Here is a 22347-nt window from a genome sequence, read left to right as displayed (position 1 = left end):
TGGTGGATCAGATTCAGCCAGGCTGATGCCCAGCGTGTGCCAATCCACCACAGTCCTCGTGACGGGAACGGAATCGGGAGCGCGACCGAGCTTCATAACGACGGGACGGTGGTCTGAATCTAACTCTGAAACTACTTCGATCGAGTGTAAGCGCAGAGCTACGTTTTTTAATAACGCTATGTCGAGTATATCCGGGCGATGCGCGATGTTTAGCGGGTAGTGAGTCGGGGTTAGCGGAGCGACGATATCGAAAGCGAGATCATCGACTAACGCGTCAAGCCGCCTGCCATTCGGGGTTGTGGTGTGTGAGTTCCACCTGATGTGTTTACAATTTAGGTCGCCCGCAGAATGACAGAGCTCCCCATACCGAGCAGCGCCTCGATATCACTGCTTAGAACGATCTTATCCGGTGGAAGATAAACGGACGCGATAACGATCGGCGCGTGTCCCGTCAGTGAGATTCGGCACACAGATGCTTCGATATTAGCGAGCGCGGGAGGATCGAGCGGGACGCAATGCAGGGCTCTTCTATAGTAAATGACGGTACCACCACCACGGGCAGAGAGCCTGTCGTTCCTGACCATGTTATAGTTCGCGATTTTAGGGTCACGGCGCGCGGGCTTAAGTAGGGTCTCCTGCACTAAAAAGATATCAATTTGATGGTCACGCAAAAAGTCAGAAACCTGATCACGTTGATTTGCGAGACCGTAAGCGTTAAAAAATCCTATCGTTACGGATAGGGGCTTTATTCTACTTATATACGCCATTGATTACCGGCGGAGTGAGGGGAGGACGTACGTATTTAATGACGCGTATACGTCGGCGTATTCTTGCACAACGGCGATAAAGTGTTGTGCAGTGGAGGCAGCGCGAATGGCGTCGCCCAAAGCGTTAACGCGCTCAAAGTTGATCGACTGAAAGAAGTCGATCGCTAAAGCGAGATTTTCGGACGCGGTCGGAGGGCAAGTCGCGGGAGAGGGACGAGTCGCGGGGGCGGGACGAATCGCGGAGGAGGGAGTTGTAGCCGTGTTCGTGTACGGCAGCGGTTTTGCCCAGGCCGAGACACTGGGCACCGCCGCCGGAACGAACGCTGGCTTAGCCTGCGACGCAGAGGGTGCCGAGGCTTTGATGTCTGGGCCGGAAGCTCGGAGGCGGTTTTGGCGGGCGACGCGGCGATTTATTTTAGGGGCTCGGGGGCAACCACGGTAATTCGCGGGGTGACCCTGTGTTCGACACAGGACGCAGCTAGGCGGTTCCGTCGCGGTTTTTTGGTCGCGAGCGCAGAGGGCCGTGGCGTGATCGCCCAAACACTTAACACATCGGGGGCACGCGTGACAGTTACGGGAAGAGTGCCCGTACAATTGACAGTTATGGCACTGGCTAGGAGTGCCTTTTTTATGGGGGGCTTCGATGGCGATACCGGAGAGCCTACAGACGGTCTGTGTGTTGAAGATTTTCTTACCCTCGGGGGTAGGCTGGAGGGTGACTAGAACCATATTATATGGCTCCCTACCGCGACCGGTGTGCATACGGTGCACAGAATTCACTGGAAAGCCCTGTTCTAACAGATCGGCCTTGACGAGCTCTACATCTAACTCTTTAGGGATTCCGCGTATTACAACACGGAGTTCGCGCTCCTCCTGGAGCGTATAAGTATGGAAACTTATACGTTCCTTACGGAGGTAAGAAGAGAGGGCCCTATGGTCGTCAGGTGTTTGAACCTTAATTTGAATGCCGTTCGCGAGGTTACGGGCATTCGTGAAATTTATATTTTTGGCCTTAAGGGCCAGGCAAACTCGATCCCAAGCTGCCTTCTCCTGAAGGATAACCGGGGGAGGGGTGTGGGTTTTAATTTGTGCCACCGGACGCGGCGACGGAGTGGCACGGGCTGGGGGCGCAACGGGAGTCTGAGGGCGGGGGCGCGACGCGTTCACGGCTTTGCTAATTTTAGCGGCCGCGGGAGCTCGAGACTCCGCGGCACGCTTCTTACCCTTCTGTACCAGGGTGAATCCATCCGTCGATGAGGCGGGGGCGAGGTCGACCTCCATCCGAGTCAGAGTCGGAGCACGAGGAGGCGGGTGCAGGCGACCTACGAGCAAGTGTAGGTGTTTTAGAGGGCGCAACGGAGGCCGCGGATGATCGCTCAGCTGAAACGATGGTCACGGCGGACGACGCAGCAGCTTTTCTCGCCAGTATAGGCGACACGGGAGCGGCAGGCACGACAGAGGCTGCGGTGCTCAATGCAGAAGCTCTGCACGCAGGTACAGGCGACGCAGGAGCAGCGAGCGCGGCGGAGTCCTCGAGAGGGCTCGCAGTGTGATTGGCCTTGAAGGCCAGAAACTCTGAGGCGAGCTGTGGGTGGCGAAGTCGGAGGAATTCCGCGAATACAGCGTCCATGATCGCTGAGTACCCAGGTGGGGCGGCCCCGGGTCTTGAAACACTCGCCTTGCGGCGAGGCCCCAACTTCTCGGACCTGAGCGGTTCTATTGAACAAATAAATACTTGCAGGAAAACACTTTGTCGGCAAATGTTCCACGAACACAAAAATAACTAAAACAAAACAAATAAAAGCTTCCAGGAAACACACTTGGTCGGCAGATGTATCACGAACACAGGCCGCGCGAACAATGGCCGGGCTAACAAAAGCCGGGCGAACAAAGACCGGGCGATCGAGTGGACGATGAGCACGTCCGCACGTGACGGGTGCCTCTATCGGAATGGGCCGGAGCTCCCAAATACCAGCTTCTTCCATTTGACTCCATACAGAGGAGGGCCGTTCGGATTGTCGATAATCCCATTCTCACGGATCGTTTGGAACCTCTGGGTCTGCGGAGGGACTTCGGTTCCCTCTGTATTCTGTACCGTATGTTCCATGGGGAGTGCTCTGAGGAATTATTCGAGATGATACAGACATCTCGTTTTTACCATCGCACCGCCCGCCACCGGAGTAGAGTTCATCCATACTACCTGGAGCCACTACGTTCATCCACAGTGCGTTTCCAGAGATCTTTTTTGCCACGTACCATCCGGCTATGGAATGTGCTCTCCTCCACGGTGTTTCCCGAGCGCTATGACATGTCCTTCTTTAAACGAGGCTTGTGGAGAGTATTAAATGGTAGGCAGCGGCTTGGCTCTGCCCCTGGCATGCTGACGTCCATGAGCGACGGTAACCACTCACCATCAGGTGGGCCGTATGCTCGTCTGCCTATGCGGCAATAAAAAAATATTAAAAAAATATATATATATATATATATATATATTTCGCCATTCTAGCATATTGGCGTATATAAAAATATTCATAAAAAAACTAGACAATTTACTATAACAATGTTTCGAATGGAAACAACCAAGAACATCGTCCAATCTAGCTTGTTTCATCTCTGCATATAACTAAATGATGTCTTTAAAATTATATGCGAAATTTATACTCGACGAGATTCCCTAACATCAAAACTAACAAAACAATAATGTAAAATATCTAAATACGTGATCTGCTTACTAATAACTAAGGCGGGACTTTGCCATTGAGGTGCGTGGACGACAAAACCAGCCTTATTCAAATTAAATATATAAAATCGATTTGAAGAATTTAAATTCCTCAATTATTCGTGACACGTTTCTGTTGAATAGATAGATCGTTCGACGACCCAGTTAGTACTTAGTAGTCATCGGAGACCATAGATGTTACAAGTAAATGGCGCCGCTCATTTCTAAGCTCGAAGTGGATATCTCAGCGATATTTTATTAACAATCCTGACCCTTCGTTCGGTCTACAAGACGCCCTATGAGCAATACCGACAAAGTTATCGCCAATTTTTTTTAAGGTGACTATGTGTGTATACTTAGGGCTCCGCCACCTCCAGATCTACTGACCTCGTGATCGATTTAAAAATTACGAAACCATGGATTAAAGTGCAACCTCAAAGTTCTTGATATTTGATTGCAGATTTACCATAAGAAAGGATTCTTCGGCCTTTGTAATTCTTGTTTAAAATCCTATTGACTAATAATAATAATAAGCCTTTATTGCTGTTTTACTTACTAATTACTTAATACATTACTTAATAATAAATTAAATCTAAGTGCAACTTATAATCAAATATTCCGTTCGGTGTTCGCTGTGGTTTTAAAAACAGCTTGTCTCTCGACAAAGGCCTCCTCTAAAGATTGCCAATATTCTCGATTTTTGGCCATTCGACTCCAATGCGGGCCGGCTACACTCTTTATTTCATCTTCCCATCGTTTTGGCTGTCTTCCTTTTTTTCTACAGCCATCCCGTGGGTACCACTCTGTAATTATTTTGGTCCATTTCTCGAATTTCTCTCTTAAGATATGTCCTATCCATCTCCACTTCAGCGTTCTACTTATTTGGATTGCGTTTTTAAATTTAGTAAATCTTTTTATTTCCGACAATCGTACTTTGTCTCTTCTCTTGACACCAGTGACACTTCTTTCTATGTTGTTCTGACATACCTGTATTTTATTTATTAATTTTCCGGTTAACGCCCATGTCTGGCAACCGTACGTCAAACAGGGTAGGATGCACAAGTTAAAGATTTTTCTTTTATCTTTTATGGACATCTCTTTGTCCTTCATTACTTCACTAAGGGACCAATACCTCTTCCATGTGTTGGCAATTCTTCTATCAATTTCCTTTTGCATGTTGTCAGTGGCAGAGATCAACTGTCCTAAGTAGACATACTCGTCAACGTATTCTATGTTTTTAGAGTTTAATTTTACGTTGTATGCCTTTGAAGAATTTGTCATAAGCTTCGTTTTTGTGGGATTTATTGAGAGCCCAGCTTTAGGACTTTGATCTGATAGTTGCTGTAGCATTTCCTCTAATCTTTTCGGGCACTCTCAAAATAGAATCAGGTCGTCAGCAAAGCGAAGGTGGTTTAAATTTTCCCCATTTATATTGAGTCCATTATTTGCATTCCATTCGAGATCCCTGAATATCATCTCCAGAACTGCTGAAAATAGCTTAGGTGATATGGGATCCTTGTCTAACGCCTCGTTCAATTGGGAATTCCTCACCTGTTCTTTCGAATTTAATTTGTGCGGTACTCCGGGAGTATACCTTTTTGAGAATATTTATATATTTTTCTTCTATTCCCTGACCGTGTAGTGCTCTCCGTATATATTCATGTTCTAAGGAATCGAAAGCTTTGTTGAAATCTACGAATCCTAGATAATCGATTTTATTGTATTCCTGATATTTTTGTAAAATTTGTCTTAGAACATGAATGTGGTCTATTGTCGAGAATTTGGTTCTGAATCCAGCTTGCTCCTTTGACTGATTTTCATCTAGTTTTACCGTTACACGAGCTAATATTATTTTTGAAAAAATTTGATATATATTCGACATTAAGCTAATTGGTCGATAGTTCCCGATTTCGCTTTTATCCCCTTTTTTGTGCAGTAGTATTATCGTCGATCTTGTCCAGTCATCTGGGATGTCTTCGGTCTCCAAAATTTCATTAAATATATTTGTTAATATAGGCGCGATAGTCGGTAAAATAAATTTGAGAAGTTCATTGACTAATAGCCATGTATTAGTTACACTAGATGATGACTAGTTTTTTTGATAACTTTTTTTTTTATCCTACCTATGCTGATAGCCTCGAGAGGCTATTTCAGCTTCACCCTAACGTTTGTAGGTGAGCTCGCGGGGCTCAACCGGAGAGTTGCTAACACTGACCGTAGCAAGACCTTCGCAGAATCTACCACCGGATCGGAAACGCGACCCACTGAGAAGATCCGGCGAGAAACTCAGTGGGCTGTGTCTATGGGTTAGTTCGCTCGTCGAGCCCTTCGTCGCAAGCGACGGGTTCGACCAGGACGGTGACCGGTGCTTGTGGTGCCTAAAAGCACCGTTAATGGATCAGGAGGATCCGTAATGACGTGCTTTGGGCGACGTCGACGGTTTACCATTCGGTCTACTGGGTCGGGTATGTAATTTCCAGCGGCTACGATGAGAGGGTTCTCATGTCGTGCCGCCTTCTCAAAATGGCGCAGCGATGCCGACTGCAGATACTTACTAACTGAATCTCCAGGTCATCGTGGAGATCCACGTTCCTAAGGAACCAAGGCGCTCCGACGGCTATCCTGCAAAATCGGGATTGAATAATCTGAAGGGATTTCAAGTACGTGCGGGCTGCGTGAGCGAACACTACGCTTGCATACGTCATGACGGGGCGTATACAAGTGTTGTAGAGAGTTACCTTATTGCGGAGGGACAGTTTGCTTCGACCGCAAAGCATTGGATAGAGTCGTCCTAGAATAAACGCGGCGCGGTCGCGTCCCGTTTTTATATGGGGACGGAATGTCATCCCTCTGTCGAGGGTGACGCCTAGATATTTGACGAGGCCCAGGTGAGGCCCACGGTATGGGCTGGCCAAAGAGAGTGATGGGGCTAACAGCGGAGGTGTTTGCGCGCCTACTACGGAGTGGGATGCTCGAAGTGATGTTCGGAGGGCGACCCCTTTTGAAGAGCACCGCTGTGCTTTTCGTGGGGTTGATGTCAATTTGCCACTTCCGAAACCACTGTCCCATGGTGGCTACTGCGATCTGGAGTTGCCGATGAAGCAGCGACATCTTCCTACACGAGTAGTAGATAGCCGTGTCATCGGCGAAGAGCGCTAGATGGGTCTCGGGAGACCGGGGTATATCATTGATATACAAACTAAATAATAACGGGAGACTAATCGGACGGTAACTAGAAGTTTCGTTTCTCGGTTTGCCCGGCTTATGTATACTGATAACGTCCGCTTCTTTCCACACCGCAACAAAGATGCAAATTGTAAATTAAAATTGTAATTTAAAATTGTAGCCAACATTGCTATCAGTTGGACTGGCAAGAGTTTTAGCGCGCGGTTGCCGATGCCATCGGATCCGGGTGCCTTCCTAGGTTGGAGGTTGTGGATCGCGTCTCTAACTTCGTCAGTGGTAATGGGGGGTAACGCGTCCGAGGGCGGCAGGGAAGCTCTGCGCTCGACCTCCCTGTCGACTAACTCGGTGTGTTCGGGGTCCGCGTGTTGAGTGCTGGTGGTGCACTGCTCTTGCAGTGCATCGGCCAGCAGCTCAGCCTTGTCATCGTCATCGAATGCCGGTGGTTGGCCTGAAGGGCGTACAAGGGGAGGCATAGTAGCGGTAGTTTCGGATTTGAGAGTCCTAGCTAGTCGCCAGTATGCTTGGTGGGAGGGCGCGAGTTGTTCTAAATAACTATGCCAATTATCGTTACGCGCGTCGCTTAAGCGGGAGTGGACTTCGCGTTGTAGACGACGCATCCGAATCCGGTTTGAATGCGTGGGAAGACGATCGTAGGCCCGGATTGCCGCGTTCCTAACTCTTAAGAGATTCCTAAGATCGGGGGACAGTCTGATGCGGTGGAAGCTGTCCTCCACATCGACTTCTTTTGAAGGTCTAATTATCGCGGAAGAGATGTGATCGGTAATGATGTTTATGGATTCGACGGTGTCCTCGGGGGATAGATTCGAATCCGGGCCGTAAGGGAAGATTGGCGGAGCGGCTTCGGCTAGGCACGTGCCCAGCTTATTCCAATTCACCATGGTCCTCGTAACAGTGACTGGGTTGTGAGGGCGACCGAGCTGCATAACAACAGGTCGGTGGTCTGAGTCGAGCTCTGACAGTGCTTCGATGAAACGCAGGCGCAGAGTTACGTTCCTAAGCAATGACAGGTCTATAGTGCTCGGACGGAGCGCGATGTTATACGGATAACATGTTGGAGTTGGGGGACCGACTACTTCAAAGGTGAGGTCGTCTATAAACGCGTCGAGACGCCTACCGTTAACATTTGTACGATGGCAGTTCCACCTAGTGTGGTGGCAATTTAAATCGCCTGCCAGGATGACAGAGTCTCCCATGCCGAACAGTGACTCGATGTCACTGCTCAGAAGGGGCTTGTCCGGGGGGAGATAAACGGATGCGATGACGATCGGCTGGTGTCCCGTCAGCGAGATACGGCACACTGACGCCTCGATATGTGAGAGCGAGGGAGTATCGAGAGAGACAACGTGCAGGGCCCGCCTATAGTAAATGGCAGTCCCGCCTTTGGAGGCGGTGAGTCTGTCATTCCTAACCATGACGTAATTCGCGACTTTCGGGTCACGACGCGAGGGCTTCAGACAGGTTTCCTGCACTAAAAGAATATCTACAAGATTATCGCGGAGGAATTCAAAAATTTGATCGCGTTGCCGCGCGAGTCCGCTAGCATTGTAGAATGCTAACGTAAGGGAATACGGTTTTTCTCTACCTTTTTGCGCCATTGGTTACCGGTAAAGATTTACAAAGTGCGGGACACGGACTCGTATACGTCCATGTGGTCGAACGCGGCCGCGAGCCGCTGTTCGGGGGTTACCGACCTACGGATAGCGTCTGCGAACGATCGCAGACGGTCGAAGTTCACCGCAGTGACGAAGTCGCGCACGAGCGCGAAGTCGTTGACGGCAGAGGGTGGCGGGGGACGGAACGCGGGCGCGGGGCGTGTCGCGAGCGGGGGCGGGGGTGTGGTTTGCGTTCCCGCCTTCGTATACGGCAGCGGTTTTTTCCACGCCGAGACCGTGGGAACTGCATCCGGCACGATGGCGGGTTTCGGCACTGAAGGCGCCGAAGTCTTTGGGCCGACGGTTCGGGGGGCTGGGTGGGTCGGACGTTTACGCGGAGCCCTAGGACATCCACGGTAGTTCGCGAGGTGCCCTTGCTTAAGGCATAGGACACAACTTGGAGGTTCGGTCGCGGTTTCCCTAACTCGCGAGCAATCTAATGTGGCGTGATCGCCGAGGCACTTTACGCAGCGGAGGCGCGCGTGGCAATTACGAGTCGAGTGGCCGTAAAGCTGGCATCTGTAGCACTGCCCGGGAGTGTCACGTTTATGGGGGCTTCGATTGAGATCCCGGATACACTAACTATCGGGAGGGCCTGAGCGGTCAGATCCTCCTTTATGTAGTCGATGTCGAGTTCTTTAGGGACTCCGCGTATTACTACGCGGAGCTCGCGGTCCTCCTGAAGAGCATAGGTGTGAAAACCTATGTTCTCCTTTCGGAGGTATGAAGAGAGGGCCCTATGGTCGCCCGGCGTTGCGACCTTTATCTGAATCCCATGCGCGAAGTTACGCGCATGGGTATAATTGCCCTATAGCTTAGATATTCAGCCCTAATTGTCGGGTACCTTTCCCGGAGGAACCCGACAAAATCACTGTCACAAACACTTGCACTTTCTTCCATATTTCTTCTTGCTTCTTGCCCGGGGAGGGCGGCCCCGGGACTTTTGATGAACTCGAAGAAAGGCGAGGCCCCGGATAGGATTTGTAACCTCCCTGTGCTGCAGGACAGCAAGGAGCAGGGGGGGGGGAATGCCTATGCCGTGAAAACGGCAATCGGCGGGGAAAAGGAAAGGAACCCGCTCGGGCTGTATAATGCTACAGCGGGCGGAACCACGAGCGGGGGTCTAGTCTTGAAAAAGACTGTTGTTTTGGGAAGGGTTAGGAAATCGCTAGCCTGTGATAGTGCCACAGGAAGCCTGATCGTAGCGATTGGTTGCCTTGAAAAAGACAGTTGGTATGAGGTGGGTATTCACGGTTACAACACTATCATGCACAAATGTGTATTCCGATGCGTAGGTCGCAAGCGACCAACGGATTGGAAGACACAACCGAGTCGTAAACGAGAATGTATTTACGGCCACTAAACTGTCGAGCACAGCTGTGAGTTCAGAGACGCAGCTCGCAAGCGGGCCACGGATCGGAAAGCACGTCCGCGCACGACCGAGTCGTGAGCGAGAATGTTTTGATAACGGCATTTTGTTGTGTCTTTAAAGCGGTTAGTTGCCCTCAATTAAGAAAAATAGTGTTATTATTCGCCAATAGATGTCGGGAAGAGTTGATTATTGAAAACACGAATAAAACAACATTTTCTGAAAATAAATCGTAGCTAGATCGATTTATCGCCCCCGAAATCCCCTGTATACTAAATTTTATGAAAATCGTTGGAGCCGTTACCGAGATTCAGATTATATACATATATATTAATATACAAGAATTGCTCGTTTAAAGGTATAAGATTAGATCAAAAGCACCTTAGGGAATATATAAGTATATTTTAATATTTCCTTTTCCTTAATACTATTTTTACGGTTTTAATTTCACTTTATTGTCATTATATTAACAATGACGATTGATGACCACTATTCCGTGATCACGTAAAGGCAGTTTTGCTATGTCTACGACTCAGGGAAACCGAAGAAAATATACTTCCTCTTCCATTGATATTTTTCCTTCTTTTATTTATTTATTGCTTAGATGTATGACTCACAGCCCTCTTGTTGTTGAGTGTTTACCGGGATTTATTTAGTGTTTGCGTGACGAGTGGTAAGTTATTGAGTTTTTTATTAACTGTAAGTATAAAAGTTACCTATTTACCATATTTTTGTTGTGCTAAATACGCTTTTTATACTTCTTTCTTAATATACACCTGTAGCCTTCCTTCCACCACTGAAGTGGTGGTCATAAATCCATATCTCAAGCTTCTCAAAAAACAGATAGTTCCGTAACTTTTGGTTGCTACTTTAAAAAATCTACAGGGCGCTTTCCGTTGATCTAGAATTATCAAAATAAGACAAGAATGTGGGCTTAGAGTTTTGATTAGGAATAACTAAGTAAATATTTTATTTTATAAATCTCGTGAAGAAAATTGACTTCCTTTATTGTTTTTCCCGCGCTTGCGCTGTTTGAAAAGCAGTTCGAATTAATGTAGAATGTCAATAAAACGGCGGTAACAGAGATGAAGAAATCTGCAGTTATTAAATTAATATCTATGTAGAATTTTGAACGAATTTACTATAAAATAGACTGTATAGGTCGTTTTCTTTTTTTTACGAGCAACATATTGAAGTCTTATTTAAAATATATATCAATAAGTTTTTTTATTTATTCCTTAGATGGGTGGACGATCTCACAGCCCACCCGGTGTTAAATGGTTACCAGAGCCCATCGACATCTACAACGCAAATGCGCCCCTCACCTTGAGATATGAGTTCTAAGGTCTCAGTATAGTTACAACGGCTGTCCCACCCTTCAAACCGAAATGCATTACTGCTTCACGGTAGAAATAGGTAAGGCGGCGGTACCGTCGGCACTCACTCGTGCGGATTCGCAAGGGGTCCTAGAATCAGTAATTAAGTAAATTATAATTTTGCGGGTTTTATTTTTATTACACGATCTTATTCCTTCACCGTGGAAGTCAATCGTGAACAATAAAATCAATCAATTTTACAATAAAAAAAAAATTCTTACACTATTTTTAATTAAAATTTATTAAAATTTATTTTATATTATATTTAGTTGGATTTTTTATAAAAGCGTATTTTGTTAGTTTTTTTAAACTATTATTTATTTTCATTCTTTGGTTGAATTTAATTTTTTTTTTTTGACAAAGATTCCTTTATATACTAACATACGTCTGTAAGTAATAAAAGCGTATTAAAAATACATAACCAAATGAAAAAACAAGAACTCTCGTAATTTAAAAATGGCTTAGGCTGTCCTGATTAGTAGAAGACCGTAATAAATTATACACTATATCGCTTTATCATTAGATTTCATTTTTCCAGTTATATGTTTATGATCACCAAGATGAGATCACGTTGCTGGATAGTCCGATCACGTTGACACCAGGTGCCTATTTCGACGTCAACGTGTATCTGTGGGCTATTGATTCTTCACCCTTTGTTGCTGCGCTGCCCATGAGCGTTAGGAAGTGCATTGCTGCAAGTGTGAGTAATGTTTGGAACTGATTCTATTTTTAAACGGATTCTTATCACGATTTTTAAGTTTGATAAGGGTTAGGGTACACTAAATGTGATTATATCCGAAAACTAAAATCATGCTGAGAACGTGTTAAATAAGTAATAGTATTCTTGATGCTAATTATGTTTGTTTGATATTATAGGGTACAAGTTTCAAGAATATTTTTTGTAATTTACGTGAGATGTGTTCATTAATACGCACGGTTGGTACTTCGTTGGTATTAAGATGTGTTTAAGTTGTGAAGGAGTGAGGACTGCATTTAAATAATTAGTCGCATATCAGCTTATTCAATTTAGAAGAGCCATGTGGGAGATTGTTTTAATATTGTGTATGTAAAAGATGTTCAAACAATTCGCGGGCAGATTGAATAAAAACACGTTTCTTTCTACAATAGGCCTCATCGGAAGGCTCTTTTATGATTATTAGGATTACTTGGAAGGATTACTTGTGGCCCGGAGGTATTTACAGTTTGACCATAACAGTTGGATAAGACTCAGCAAAGAGGGGTCAGATTAACTAACTGCTGCTCCAGCATCTCCAAAGGAGACCTAACAACCCAAAGGCAGCTGCTTCGCGAAGAAATCTAATACTGGATCGGAGTCGCGAACTGCTGAGAAGATTCGGCGAAAAACTCAGCGAGCTGATGCATTTGTTAGGTTGCATGTCGAACTCTTTGCCGAGCTCTACGAGTACGGTTACCGGGGTCCCTGAGCCTGCGTACGGATTGTTCAATGTCACTCAAAGAGCAATGACTCAAAGGATTACAAGTAGCAGTGGACAGGGCGCATAGCTCGTAGATAAGATGGCTGCTGGGGCCGTAAAGTTCTTGAGTGGTGACCGCGTACTGGAAAGCACAGCGTGGGTAAACCTCCCGCGAGGTGAACCGACGACCTGCTGAAAGTCGTGTGAATCCGCTGGACGTAGGTTGCACGGGACCGGTTACTATGGTGAACCTTGGGGGAGGCCTATGTCCAGCAATCGACATTAGTGGGCTGAAACAAAAGTTTCAAATATGATTTTCTCTGATTGAATGGCCTACTTCTGTGTATTAATTATCTATCTATTATAATTTGTGAAAATTGTAAAATTGTGAAAATTGGTACCAATGAACTTTTTGTCGAGATATTGAAGCGATTTTGTTTTATTACTTAAATAGATAGAAATTATTCTTTAATATGTATATATAGAGATTAATAAATCGATAATATTATTTTTTATAACAATATGTCAATTATTGGGTGTAGCATGTGAATTAGAGTTTGGTGCACTAACTCAATCTGTAGTCAAATAGAAACGTCAAAAAGATATTTTACTGAAGGGACACAATACGAGGCGAAACAATTTATTAAGTCAAGGTACTCGTATTATATGATACAGTATATTGTACTATTTGAATAAAAAACAAAAGACTTTTTTTTTGAGAGCGCTCGATTTTCCTCCTCCTCATCAAATTGTCGTACTTGCGCCTTTTAATAAAATAGATTCTTAAGGGGTAGACCCCAATGAAAATCAGATCTGCTAACAGAGAATAAAAAGGTACTTAACTGTGACAGTATCCTTGTCCATTTCTCTGTTTATTTCCTAATTCTCAATCTGAATCTTTTCTATATATTAATACGTGAAGCAAAAACTTTGTATCCCTTTTTACGAAAATTGCGCTTACGGAGGAGTATGAAATTTTCCACACTTATAGAGAATATAGAGAAGGAGCGCACAATGCTAATATTTTTTAAAAAGAATGCATAAAAGATACATTAAATCAATAAAGAAAGCATTACACACACTACATACCGTGTATTTGACGCACACACGCATGCATACTATTTATTGTTAAACTTTTGTTCTTGACGTCTGTTGTCAAATTGAGAATAGATTAAATATTGTTTGTCTTTGTTGTCATTTGTGATTATAGAAGTATAAAATACAATCATAATAGTGTACAAACTTACAATTCCAATTAATTATAGTCGAATTTCGACTACTTCAGTAGTAGTTCATGATTCTGTTATTTGTATAGGTACAAAATAGATTGGTGATAATTAAGACAAATGGCGTGAATTCATTTGTCCGTGAGAGTTGGCAGAGCTAATAGGAGTTTGACAGCAGGAAACCGCTCCTAATGAGTTTTAATCATAGCCTTATTTATTTTAAACATAATTAACAACAATGAAACAATTATTGGTGTTGGCTTATAGCTTTTCATGAACAAGGAAAGTGTAAGGCAGAAAATTGGAGTAGTAAATATGTAGTAGTATTCAGTCTGTTTAGTATAGACAAAATAATATATTATAATAAACAAGTAGACATAAATTCAAGTTTAGGAACAATCGCAACCAATCGATGGCATAAAACAAAACTACATAACACACAAGGCCACATTATTCCCGTTTACTATCAGATACTGAAGCGAAAGTATCTGCCAAACGCGTTAACCTTTTAACCCTTTCTAACGACCTCAGACACATGATACGCTCAAGCTTAATGAGACCAACGCTAACTGGTTTCTTGGAAAATAAAATGTACAGTTGTGTTTCTGTTGTCATGAGTCATTGAATGGTATTTTGTTTTTGGTATATTAAGAACGTTATGTCATAGCCAAATTTTACATATTGCTTATTGATGACAGCAGAACAGTTGAGACATTGAGTCTCACTAACAATCTTCACGGGAATATATTAACACACGCATTTGGGTATTTCTTCGATGCTTTGATCAACATACAGAAATCTAAAATGGAAACAAATAAGAGCCCCTTAAATACAATTTGTGTTTTGAAATTGGTCATGAAGAAATCACGTGATCAGCATTGTAATTACTGTTTCAATACAAGTGATAGTCCGAACCGATGTCTTTAATCTATTAACAATGTCGTCCATACTCTCCGATAATCACCTGACTCATTATCTTTTAGCTCGTCTCATTTATACTATAGTAGAATTATTTTGTCCGTGCAGTTTGGGTCATAAAAAATCGGTGAAGCGAGTATTTCGCTCTCTCGTCTACTCACGAGCCTTATGGACGGGCATAGTGATGCGCATTATTGTTGTCGATAAGCGTTATCGATAGTGTATTTAGTTTTCTCATTTTGTGGGTTAGTGATAAAAATGAAAGAAAAAATCACTAATCGAACACTTACACCACATATCGCCGCAGCAAGTTAACGAAAACGGCAGAAATTAACACATTGTAACCTTTCGGGATTTATTATTAAAATTTTTAACACATTGTTGATAGCAACACGTGCAATATTATTTTGACTAAATTCTGCCGTTTTGATACAAAACAAAGGAGTAGCTATTGTGTCACTAAAGAAATTCAGAGAACGAATGCATAAAAACAGATTTCTCTTCGACATAATCTACTATAATTTGCAGGTAAGTACAAATGACTCATAACATAACAATGTCTCACCACCCTTCGTATACCACCCCGCCGCCTTGTACCTGCCTTGATGACTATTTGTTTTTATCGACAATGGCGTTGCGCCCGCGCAACATGCTCACCGCCCTTTTTTTTTTTTTTTTTCACAGGAGAAAATCGCCGGATCCCCACCCGCGCCGCAGGTGGGGTATGTGGGAGTTGAACCCACTAAAAACTCCTGCCGCTCACAACCGGCGCCCTACCTCGGACCGGGCCGGAGCCCAGTCGGGGCTATTGAAACGGCGGGACAGGGTTGACGCAGAGCACATTACATCCATCCCACCGTCCCACGGACGCCGGACCGGTGGCCGCCAGCGACACGACCACCGGTTCCCTCGTTCAGCGGGTCGAGAGCCCGCTTTGATGGCGCCGCGTTACACCTTCCCCCAGAGCGGTCGGGGGAACGCGGTCTACCATCACCCGGCTTCCTATTGCGGGTGAGCGTGCCAAGCACGCCACCCCACGTCTGGGTCTCTCCCCGCACAAAACGGGTGGGACCCCTAGCTCTTAGGGGGCCAGGTCACGGATACGACCCCGGTCCCGACCCCCTGCTCGGCGGCGGCGGGTTTCTGCGTAGTGAGGAGAGCTTTCCCTCACTCGCCCCGCCGCCTCCTTCTGCGAGATGGTGCACTCGCAGAAGTCGAGCATAGCCTTCCATGACTCATCGCTGCCAAGCATCGACGCCACGACGCCAGGCAGCGACAAGTCAGGTCCTATCTTTCCGACCAGGACACGGCGCTGCACCTCCCACGCGGGGCAGACAGCGAGCGTATGCTCCGCCGTGTCCAGGTCGTGTCCACAATGGTGACACCTCGTCGTCGGCTCAGCCTCTATCCGGCGCAGGTACTTCCCGAAGCATCCGTGCCCGGTCAGCACCTGCACCAGACGAAAGGTGAGACGTCCTTCGCCACGATTCACCCAGTCATCAAAGACCGGGTAAACCGCCTCGACGGTCCGTAGCCCCCACGTGGGGTTGGCCAATCGCCTCGACCACGACTCGAGCACGGACCGCCGAGAATGGGCCTTCCGCGCCCGCAGCTCACTTTCGGGGAGACGCGCCACGCCCCGAGCACGAAGCTCGCTGCGCCACCGATAGTCGGCAGCGAGCGACTCCGCCTCCAGCTCCCATGGCGGCGTCCCCGCCAAAACACACGCCGCCTCGAAGGAGACGGTGCGATATCCGCGGATGACCCTGATGGCAACGGTGCGCTGCGGCCGGCGCAGGAACCGAGCCATAGTGGCCCGGTTGCGCGGCTCAGCCCACACAGGTGCACCGTACAGGGCCATCGATCGCACCACCCCCGCGTAGAGGCGGCGCACAACCTGATCCGGTCCCCCAATATTCGGGAGCAGCCGGCTCAAAGAACCGGCCGTCCTCATCAATCGGGGGAGTGCTCACCGCCCTAGCTGTTTTATGTAAGCCCTAGTATGTTTTATGACCCAAACTGCACGGACAAAATAATTCTACTATATTAAAAAGGATTACTGTTAGCGAATTCAATTTAAAGAAAAAGCACTATTACAGGATCAAAGAGTCAGTGCTGCCTTCTACCAGGGTTGCATGAGTCATCTCATCTTAAGACGTGTCGTGAATCACTGTCGCTGTTTACCTTTTCAATTTAAAGGTTGGTATGTTGGATAATAACTATACCGGCTAGTAATCAGAAGACAAACAAGTCTACAAGAATATGTAGCTTTATTGGTCGCCACCCTCCACAATACTCACTTTTATTTTATTATTATTATTATTTTTATTGCCCTTGTAGGCAGACGAGCATAAGGCCCACCTGATGGTGAGTGGTTACCGTCGCCCATGGACTTCAGCAATGCCAGGGGCAGAGCCAAGCCGCTGCCTACCGCTTAATACTCTCCACAAGCCTCGTTTGAAGAAGGACATGTCATAGCGCTCGGAAAACACCGTGGAGGGGAGCTCATTCCATAGCCGGATGGTACGTGGCAAAAAAGATCTCTGGAAACGCACTGCGGATGACCGCAGTGGCTCCAAGTAGTATGGATGAACTCTACTCCGGTGGCGGACGGTGCGATGGTAAAAACGAGATGCCGGTATCATCTCGAACAATTCCTCAGAGCACTCCCCATGGAACATACGGTAAAAAAAAACCGAGGGAACCGAAGTCCCTCCGCAGACCCAGAGGTTCCAAATGATCCGTGAGAATGGGATTATCGACAATCCGAACGGCCCTCCTCTGTATGGAGTCAAATGGAAGAAGCTGGTATTTGGGAGCCCCGGCCCAGAGATGGGAGCAGTACTCCACGCGAGGCCGGACTTGTGCTTTATAAAGTAAAAGCCTTTTATAAAGCCTATTATTATTAACATAGAAATAGAAACACAAGCATAATTTGCATCTGTGCTTGACCTAGGTGATAAAACCTGTATCTCAAGCAGCAAGGCTCCTCGTACAAAGAATACAACAGCTTTACTTCAAATACACAAAAATAGACAAAAATTAAACTGATATTCATGGATTACATAAAAGTGACAATATGTGAGCTTAACAATATAACAGTTAACAATAAAATACATTTTCTAAAAGTGTAAAATAGCGAAACTAATATTTTTCATCATATTTAATTTTTTTTCAGCCAAAACTTTGGGTGTGGAAGATTTCCCTTCGTGCACGTGGGAGAGACTTTTGTGCATTTACCAAATGATAGGTAAACTTAATGTTCAAGCTTCCAAATAAAATTTTTACCTATAATCTGGTGACTGTTCTACACAGTTTCAGCATCCAATAGGAGTTTATTTGATTTATTGTGAACAAGTGTCTTTATCAGGCCATATTGTGGACTCGCACATGTAAATACTACCATCTTACCTATTTCTGATGCGAAACTTTCATGCGTTACAGTTTTTTTTTTTTTTTTAGAAAGAACTGAAGTTGACATCCGAGGCATCATTGCGGACAGCGAATGCTACCAGAGATGTGACTACGTGCAGTACGAAACCGAAGTGGAATTCATCAAGAATCATCGCTTAAACACGTATGCTTCAGACAATACTTTACGACTTGAAAAGCACAAAATTTACATCTTAAATTTTTTTTTTATTGCCCTTGTAGACAGACGAGCATACGGCCCACCTGATGGGGAGTGGTTACCGTCGCCCATGCACTTCAGCAATGCCAGCGGCAGAGCCAAGCTACTGCCTACTTGTGGATACAATCCGGCTTTGAAATGAACTCCCCTCCACGGTCTTTTCCGAGCACTATGACATGTCCTTCTTCAAATGAGGCTTGCGGATAGTACTTAATGGTAGGCAGCGGCTTGGCTCTGCCCCCAGCATTGCTGACGTCCATGAGCGATGGTGACCACTTACCATCAGGTGGGCGGTGTGCTCGTCTGCCTGCAAAGGCAATAAAAAAAAAGACGTGCGGTGCCGTGAGACACCGGATAGGAACAAAGTTCCTTATTATAAAATATTAATTTTAAGTTCTATTCGAACGCACAAACGAACTGAGACTGAGATCGTGGTCAATGAATGATAAAAAAATATAATATTTTTTGTACGTTATTACAAAGTTAAGTCGTACACTGTGAGCGTTATTAATAAAAATCTTACGTTACGGACGTTTTTTTCCGGTTAGTACCCTTTCGCATCGTCCCATAAGGAACTTCGTTCCAAAGAACAGTCAAAACAGCATTAAAATGACATAAAAAATTATAAGAAATAGTACTTTCTTATCCGCATAAATCTAGGAAACACGCATGAGATGATAAGGTCAAATTGCTTTTAATCACAATGGAATTTGTATGTTGTGATAGCGTCTTAAATGGGACTAGTAGCAGAGTGGCAGTACATTTTGCTGACACAACCTGCATGAAGTACAGGAGGGAAGTTCTTTACACCTGGGATCAGATGTTGGGTAAGACTTAGGAAATTTACTTTGCGTAAAACAAAAAATATGGTTGACAATATAAATATATAATATGTATTTAAATGTCCCCCTATAATCCCGTTCTCACGGATCGTTTGGAACCTCTGGGTCTGCGGAGGGACTTCGCTTCTCTCTGCATTTTGTACCGCATGTTCCATGGGGAGTGCTCTGAGGAATTATTTGAAATGATTCTATCACCTCGTTTTTACTGTCGCACCGCCCGCCACCGGAGTATAGTTCATCCATACTACCTGGAGCCACTGCGTTCATCCACAGTGCGTTTCCAGAGATCTTTTTGCCACGTACCATCCGGCTATGGAATGAGCTCCTCTCCACGGTGGTTCCCGAGCGCTATGACTTGTCCTTCTTCAAACGAGGCTTGTGGAGAGTACTCAACGGTAGGCAGCGGCTTGGCTCTGCCCCTGGTATTGCTGAAGTCCATGGGCGACGGTAATCACTCACCATGAAGAATACAAGGGCAATAAAAAATATATCTTGTAGTGTCTTTTTTGCGTTTTGCTTGTTATTTTGTCCCCTTCAAGTCACTCATCCTCTTATGGCAAGGGACCAATCGTTCTCGATAGAAGGAGCAGCTCCTCTGAAAATAGTAGGCAGCGACTTGGCTGTGCCCCTGGCATTGCTGATATCCATGAGCAACGGTAACCACTTACCATCAGGTGGGCCGTATGGTCGTCGATCTATAACAAAAAAATAATCAATAACAAAAAAAGTCGGCAATAACAAAAAAAGAAACCTTTATGTGGCCAGATTGACGTAAAACATATTGCGTACGTTGGATTCCAAAGTACTATGTATTTGTTTTTATCAGTATTATTGTGTTCTCAAGCTACCCTTGTAGGATTTGATGTCACTGTTTTACGGTCTCCATAAAATTACTTTACTGGTGGTAGCGTGTCTTGTCAGTCCGCATGGGTAGGTATCCCCGCCCTGCCTATTTCTGACGTGAAGCAGAAATGCGTTTCGGCTTGAAAAGCGGGGCAGCCGTTGTACTGTTAAAAGTGAGAGCTTAGAACTTATGTCTCAAGGTGGGTGGCGGAACTTACGTTGTAGATGTCTATGGGCTCCGATAACCAGTTAACACCAGATTGGCCGTGAGGTTGTCCACCCATATAAGCAATAAAAACCTGCTTGCAGCCGGACTGACTGATGATTTGACCACAAAGTCTGCTATCAATTTGCACCGATATTTAAAATATTTGTACCGACATCAAAACATCTTGTTTCAAAGTCACTTCTATTTTTACAGCAAACCTAGGCGGCATTTTTGGTCTTTGCTTAGGAGGATCCATTATCAGTCTCATTGAGATTGTGTGGTTCCTGCTAGATTTGCTGCAGGCATCCGTCAAAAGCTTGAGAAAAAAAACTGTGACGACACCAAACACCAATAACTATCATTTACGGAAGAAAGTGATTATTCGGAATAAATTGACTGCGTTTGAGCCGAGGCTTAAATTTCTCAACTAGGCATTGAGATTTTAGATCTCTTTAGATTTCAATAGCGGTAAGATTTTTTGATAAGTAGCAACTGTAACAGGTAAGGGGAGTTGAAAGCCGGTCTGTCTAGAACGGTAATATATAGATAGGCATACTATTCGGCCGATTGAATGTTTCGAGTTAATATTCGTCTTAAGCTAAATTCAAATTATTATAACAAAATGTACTATTTTGCTTTTTGAAAATGTTTTAACCACAGTAAAAGTTGTAACTGAAATTTAAATTGTTTTATTTTGGGTCCACTTAGCTTTAATAAATTTTAAAATTATAACTTTATTTATTTACTTATTGTTGACAGAAGATCTTTTAGCAAACTGTTTTCGAGATCACGAATCGATATTCAATATACGTCAAACATACAGTGATAATCTCGTACAAAGAGTATACTTTAAAAACCTAAGAAGACAACAAGTTAGAGCGTTAGTACTTCTACTACTATTGTCAGTCCTTAATAATATTTTCCTTGATGAACACAATTAGGTAATGCTATATTTTTAAAAATATACTATCAACTATTACTAAATGAAGCAAATCGCTTGAGGAAAAGAAAAAAAAGGGGTATTTTTTGGACTGTTATATATTACTTTACACTGTGTAGCAACCTGAAAAACTAATTGTTTTTATAAAATAAATGTACTATATCTATATCATATTATGCTTCACATTTTAACTGCGTTTTGAAGATCAAAACATTTTATTTCATTAATGCTCCAGTGATCGAGTAGCTTGGATGTTCATTTAGTTTGTTGCCGACAAATGGTAATGACATAATTACATAATATTCATAACTTGCGTTACCTTTATGAGCTTATTTATTATTAATAAATTACATTATACCAGATATATATTTTTAGTGACGTATTTGACCGGATGATGAAACGGCTGTCACTGTAGGCTGGTGGTAAGACCTCTTGTGAGTCCGCGTGAGTGGGTACCACCACCCTGTCTATTTCTGCCGTGAAGCAGTGATGCGTTTCGGTTGGAAGGGTGGGCCAGCCGCTTTAACTATACTGAGTGAGATCTTAGAACTTATCTATCAATGTGGGTGGCGCATTTACGTTGTAGATGTCTATGGGCTGCAATAACCACTTAACACAAGGTGGGCTGTGAGCTCGTCCACGAATCTAAGCAAAAAAAAAACTTTAAGCCGAAAAGTGTAAAGCTTCTCAGCCGGGGTAGGCGGGATGGCGGTACCCAGACGTACAGGTCTTTCTTGCCCCTACAGGCCCTACCAGAGCTTTTTAAATTCAGCCAAACATTATCTTCACTCGAAACTTCAATAAAGCCTTACTCTTTAATTCAGACAAGGAAAGTTGTGATTTTCCTTCGTTTATTCCGGAAAAGTTTTGAGATGACGACGTTATTCGGTTAACATAAATTTAAAATTCTAATTTCTCTTGAGTATTTCATAAAACATTAACGAATATTTTTTTTTTATTATCGATGCTACCAGTTACAATTGGGGTTGACAAAACGATAACATTATTTGTTTTATAGAACGTGACATTTAGTTCCATTAATAGCGGTGTAGGATTAGTTAGTTTTACTTGTTTATTGACTCCCATATTTAGTGTTAATGTTTAGCTAGTATATGTATATATCACCATCATTAAAAAAGTCACAAATAGATTTTTCCACGCATTTAATTATTGAGTATTTCATAAAAAAAAATTGAGCTCATTCGGATTTCTC

The 22347-nt window shown here is 44.4% G+C and overlaps 1 protein-coding gene across 1 annotated transcript in view; it reads left to right on the top strand.

The window, feature by feature from the left end:
* LOC114248470 (pickpocket protein 11) overlaps nt 1-20625 on the top strand; it is a 55367-nt gene extending 34742 nt beyond the window's left edge. Inside the window, exons 6-10 of the mRNA XM_089737043.1 lie at nt 11629-11788; nt 17849-17920; nt 18133-18247; nt 19028-19128; nt 20408-20625. Coding sequence (XP_089593169.1) covers nt 11629-11788; nt 17849-17920; nt 18133-18247; nt 19028-19128; nt 20408-20625 — 666 coding nt within the window. The remainder of the gene's footprint in view (nt 1-11628; nt 11789-17848; nt 17921-18132; nt 18248-19027; nt 19129-20407) is intronic.
* Nucleotides 20626-22347: the final 1722 nt, after the last annotated feature.

This window comes from Bombyx mandarina, chromosome 22, assembly GCF_030267445.1.
Source record: "Bombyx mandarina strain Sakado chromosome 22, ASM3026744v2".
NCBI lineage: Eukaryota > Metazoa > Arthropoda > Insecta > Lepidoptera > Bombycidae > Bombyx > Bombyx mandarina.
This window is presented reverse-complemented; position numbering and strand designations above follow the sequence as displayed.